Source organism: Diabrotica virgifera, chromosome 7, assembly GCF_917563875.1.
Source record: "Diabrotica virgifera virgifera chromosome 7, PGI_DIABVI_V3a".
NCBI classification, from domain to species: Eukaryota; Metazoa; Arthropoda; class Insecta; order Coleoptera; family Chrysomelidae; genus Diabrotica; species Diabrotica virgifera.
Genome location: NC_065449.1, coordinates 33,603,302 through 33,609,136, shown reverse-complemented (window position 1 = coordinate 33,609,136; position 5,835 = coordinate 33,603,302). Strand labels below are relative to the sequence as shown.

Genomic DNA, 5,835 nt, shown 5'->3' with positions numbered 1-5,835 from the left:
ATGAAGCCCAACTGCTTACTGGCTTTTCTAGTAATATTAGAGATATGTTGATAAAAGAGTAGCTTACGGTCCAAAAGTATACCAAGACCCTTAACGCTTTCTACTGCATGCAATACACAGTTAGAAATTTCATATGTGTTATAGATTAAGTCAGGGCTGCTGCGAGAAAAATGTATATAATTACATTTTGAAACATTTAAAAACAGGTTATTTCTTACACAATAATCAGATAAATTGTTTAAGTCTTCTTGAAATTGAATTCTATCATTAGGACATAAAATACAGTGATATATCTTTAAATCGTCGGCATACATAATAAATTTAGCAAATTTAAAATAGGCAGAAATATCATTAACATATAAATTAAAAAGTAAAGGACCTAAATGGGACCCCTGAGGCACTCCTAACGTAGTGATCACAGCATTGGATTTAAAAGCTCCTAAAGTTACTTGTTGTAATCTATTTCTGACGTATGAGTCAAACCATCTTAATAAATTACCATGTATACCGATTTCAGATAGTTTCAAAACAAGAATCGAATGATCGATTTTATCGAAAGCTTTACTGAAATCAGTATAAACTGAATCAACGCTGTTTCTCACATTTAGACTTTGAAGTATGTATTCAATGTATAAGAATAAGTGTGTATCGACTGAACGTTTTTTCATAAAGCCATGTTGTTCAATATTAAGTAGGTTTTTTACGTCATAATAAAGAAAATCAGAAATTATACTTTCAAATACCTTACTAAAAATATTTAACTTAGAAATAGGTCTGTAATTTTCAACTTTGCTTTTATTTCCGGATTTATGAATTGGAATAATAAAAGCATTCTTCCATTTATCAGGAAATTGACCGGCATTAAGTGATTTATTAAACAACAGAAATAAAGGTTCTGTTAGAGATTGTTTACAGTTTTTAATAAAATCAGTAGGTAGCTCATCTGGTCCAGGCCCTTTATGAGGTAAATTTTCAAGTTTATTTTCAATAATTTCGCGAGTAATAGTATATTTACAGATATTTAGAGGCGTGTTAGTGTAAATATTACCAAAATTGCTAACATTACTAGGTACAAAAACAGAAGCAAAGTAATCAGAAAATAGGTTACAAATTTTCTGTACGTCAGTAGTAGAGCCCTGAGCAGTAAGCAAACTGTTTGGAAAACTATTGGAATTTCTCTTATTTTTTACAAATTGCCAGAAGTATTTAGGATTTTCAGTAATATTGGTTTCAACGTTAGTTAAATATTTTTTATAATCTTCATTTATTAAGAATTTAGATCTGCCCCGTAAAATTTTGAAGGTTAAATAATCTAAATTATTGTTGTATTTTTTCCATCGACTATGAAATTTAAGCTTTTCTTTAATAACTTTTATTGTAGAAGTAGAGAACCAAAGAGGTTATCTTTTATAGTAATTAGGATATGTAGGTACATGCAAATCAATGATTTTATCAATAATATTATAAAACAAATTTACAGCTTCATTTATATCATTTAACTTAAATTTAGTTTTCCAAACAACTGCATATAAAAGACGGTAAATTTCATTAAAATTCGAGAGTTTAAAATTTCTTCGAGATTGGTTTAAAACCGTAGTGTAAATACTAAAAGGGATATCTACATCAAACTCTAAAGTATTGTGATATTTATCCTCGGGAACTAGTGGATTCGTATACAAACATACATTTTTTATCAAAAAACTATTGTTAAATATAAGGTCTAAAGTATTACCTGATTTATTGACATTTGGGTTGTACTGAACCATACCAACCAAAGGCATGGTGTCAACTAATAAGCTTGATCTAGGATCATTATAATTACTTGGTTTGCAGTGGTCATTCCCATATAGTAACCATTTAATTTCAGGGAGATTAAAGTCTCCACAAATGACAAAAACATCATTAATATTATTTAGGTAGATATCAACAAGCTTATTACAAAAAAAATTTAATGCAGCCATGTCTCTGGGAGGTATGTAAACACAACCTATGTGTACTTTTTGTTTATTCCGAGGAGTGATGGTGACCCAAACATCTTCTGCTTCAGAACACCAAGACTGCTCAGAATAGCTAGTAAGTTCCTCGGACACAGCTATAAGAACACCTCCTCCCGTAAGTTTGCTAGAAGAACTTGTCTCCCTATCCCGTCTATACACTTTATAACAAGAAAAAATTTCTTCACTTAAAATTGATGTATTCAGCCACGTTTCCGTTAAACAAATTATGTTTTGTTCACAATTAAGAATATTGCGAAATACAATGCTAACTTTTGAATTTAATCCTCTAACATTTTGATACAAAAAGACAGATTAGAAACACCAGCCATATCCATAAAAAAATACAAAAAACAATGTCAAAAAAATAAATATGTAGTTTAATCCAACTTCTCGATATCCCCATCGCATGAAATTTTTATAATTTGGGATCTATCATCCTTTCGCACAAATATGACGCAATTTCTTGTCCAAATATATTTGTATTGTTTTGATTTCGCAGCTAGTTTCGTATCTCGTAGAAGTTTTTTATTTTTAGGGGTCAAGTGTTCATTAACATATAATTGGTCAGATATATTTGCTATTTTCAATCCCCTAAAACTACCATTTTGACGACGTTTTGCTTTTGCGGCAGCCAGAAATGCATCCTTTTTAATTTTTTTAGAAAATTTTACAATAATAGGATTGGGTAGATCTGTACGAAAAGTTGAGGAACGGTAAAAAGAGTCAACATCACCTTCGGTTATAGGGAGATCGATAGCCGAACCAATTTCGGAAACTATTTTTAAAACATTCTCATTATCTATAAAAGGAACTCCGCATATCTCAACATCATTGGCTCTTAACTGTTGCTCAAGTGTATCCACTCGAGAATTTAAAACCTTGACCTCATCCCTTAAATTTAAATTTTCTTTTGTCAACTTTTCAATTTCCTTAATCTTGTTAGTAAGAATAGAAATAGTATTTTCAAAAGTTGTAATTGAATCGCTGCAAAAATTAACAGATTGCAACAAATCTCCGTATTTAATGTTCATTGATGCCATATCCTTCTGAATACTATGCAAAACTTTCAACGTTTGTGACGAGGAGGTTTCTTCTAAAGGAAAGTCATCAGAATCTTCATCAGCAACAATGACCGAACGCCTCTTATCAACTGTCCCTCTGCAATTAGTACACGTCCAAGATAAACCTGGTGTCTGAAAGCGTGAGACATCCGATTTAGTTAAACCAACACACTTAGCGTGATAAAATTCCTGACAACCACCACAACATTTCAGACCAGGTGATTTGCCGGTGACTCCTTGAGTACAAAGTACACAGATTGGCATCGTTTAACCAGAAACGATTAATAGTCTATTAAGTAAAAACTAGACGAAACTTTTTACAGTAATTAGTGTATTTGATTTCTGACTTGAAATAGAATTATAACCATTAAATTTATGAATTAATTACTCACATTCAAAATCCATATGCAAACAGAAAAACTAAACCAACTAATACTTTAAAACAATACTCTGCTGTAGTGAAAATTTAAACAATATCGTTTACGGTAAGACTGAGAATATCGCCGTAAATTGAGAGCGAATATAAACACGTCCGCACCGAACGACTGTCTTCGAAAATATGTGTTAATCTCTAATCCTATTTTTCTTGCCCATGTTTTATCTTTTATCGGATAGCAGACATCATCTGCAAAGTCTAGATCAGTCATGTCAAAGATACGGCCCGCGATCGCAATGTGTCACAGAAAGAAGAATCATGTTTTTTAGAGCTTTTAGACTTCACTCGATTGCTCTACGGAAGTTTTAAAATGCGTACACTACACTACATTTATAAGTCATTTCAAAGGCAGCGCGTGCCTAGACAAGCGAGAGAGATAGACAGTAACACCATCTCTTAGCGGAAACACCCTATTATTTTTGTTGAGAACAATAGAATCTTCCATGCGCTTCGAGTCTAGACTAGAACCTTCCTTATCGATATAAAAGAAGTGCGTCGACGTGTCACGTGAGTCAGTTGCGAAGTAGTGGTTGAGAAGGTATTGTACATTTGTTTGTGTCGTGCGTGTGCGATATCCATAATTGTGTCGAGTTCCATATTTGTTACGATTTCGGCATAATGTCACAAAAACGTAAAGTTGATAGTGAACGTAGAGTTTTTCAGTCTAAATCGGAAAATGCATATTTTTTCATAGAATGGAAAGGTAAACCACTGTGTTTGATTTGCAATCAAACAGTTGCTGTTTGTAAGGAGTTTAACTTGAAGAGACACTATGATACGAATCATAAATCAAAATTCGATTGTTACACTGAAAAAATAAGAATGGACAAATTGTCATCTTTAAAATCTAAACTTCAAGGTCAACAATCGATGTTTACTAAAGCTAATACTGAGAGCGAAGATGCCCTGAAATCAAGTTTTATTATTGCATTAGAAATCGCGAAGAGATCAAAACCTTTCACTGATGGTGATTTTATTAAAGACTGTATGTTGAAAGTTGCCGATGTTTCATTTCCATTTCAAAAGTCAATAATTCAAAATATTTCGCTGTCAAGAAACACTGTTGCTTCAAGAATAAATGATTTATCTCAAAATTTGGTTCTTCAACTGAAGGAGAAAATTAAGGAATTTACAAACTTTTCACTGGCTGTTGATGAGAGCACTGATACTGTTGATACAGCTCAACTTGCTGTTTTTATACGAGGTATTAACAGTAACTTTGAAATAACTGAAGAACTATTAAAGTGCGTTCCATTGACAGGTACTACAACAGCAAATGATATTTATTCTGCATTGGAGCATTTGATGGCAGAATATGGACTCGATTGGAATATACTTAGCAGCACAACTACGGATGGCGCTCCTGCCATGGTTGGCCAACATTCGGGCGTTGTAACTAAATTAAAACAGAAAACATCAGGAAATTTTGTGGGATTTCACTGTATAATTCACCAGGAATCATTGGCATCCAAACATTTAAAAATGGACCATGTCATGCAACCTATAATTAAAATAGTAAATTTTATAAGGAGCAGAGGACTAAATCACCGACAGTTCAGGCAGTTTTTACAAGATTTGGACGAAAAGTTTTCTGATGTCCCTTATTTCACCGAAGTTCGTTGGCTCAGTCGAGGAGTAGTTTTAGAAAGATTTTTTGCATTACGTGACCCTATTCAAGCTTTCATGTTAGAAAAAGGCAACCCAATTGATTATGACAATGACTGGTGGGTTGATTGTGCCTTTTTGGTAGATATGAATAAACACTTGACTGATCTGAATGTAAAGTTACAGGGTAAAAATCTGATTGTCACTCAAATGTACTCATGTATTCAAGCCTTTGAAACAAAGTTGAGGCTGTGGGAAAATCAGGTAAAAAATCAAACTTTGGATCATTTCCCTCATTTAAAATCATTTGGCACAGTGGATCAAAAAAAATTGGATCAATATTCTCAACTTCTGCAAAATCTTATCACGGAATTCAACAATCGTTTTGAAGACTTCCACAAAATGAATGAAATGGAATTCCCAATTTTCAACAATCCATTCAATTTTGAAGCTTCACAGGCACCAGTTCATTTGCAAATGGAGTTGATAGATCTTCAATCGGACAGTATTTTGAAAGAAAAATTTAAAGAGGTTAACGCACTTACATTTTATACACAATATTTCAAGAGTTTGGATAACTACCCGGAATTAAAAAAGCATGCAGCACGCATTCTGTGCATGTTTGGTAGCACCTATTTATGTGAGCAGATGTTTTCCGTCATGAAAATAAATAAGAACAAACATCGCACAAGACTTACAAATGAACATCTCCAATCAATTCTTAAAATAAATACAA

General features: G+C 32.8%; 1 protein-coding gene across 1 annotated transcript; it reads right to left on the bottom strand.

The window, feature by feature from the left end:
- Positions 1–2,374: 2,374 nt before the first annotated feature.
- Positions 2,375–3,322, bottom strand: LOC126888099 (uncharacterized). Its single transcript, XM_050656122.1, has one exon. The coding sequence runs from the start codon at positions 3,320–3,322 to the stop codon at positions 2,375–2,377; it is 948 nt and encodes a 315-aa protein (XP_050512079.1).
- Positions 3,323–5,835: the final 2,513 nt, after the last annotated feature.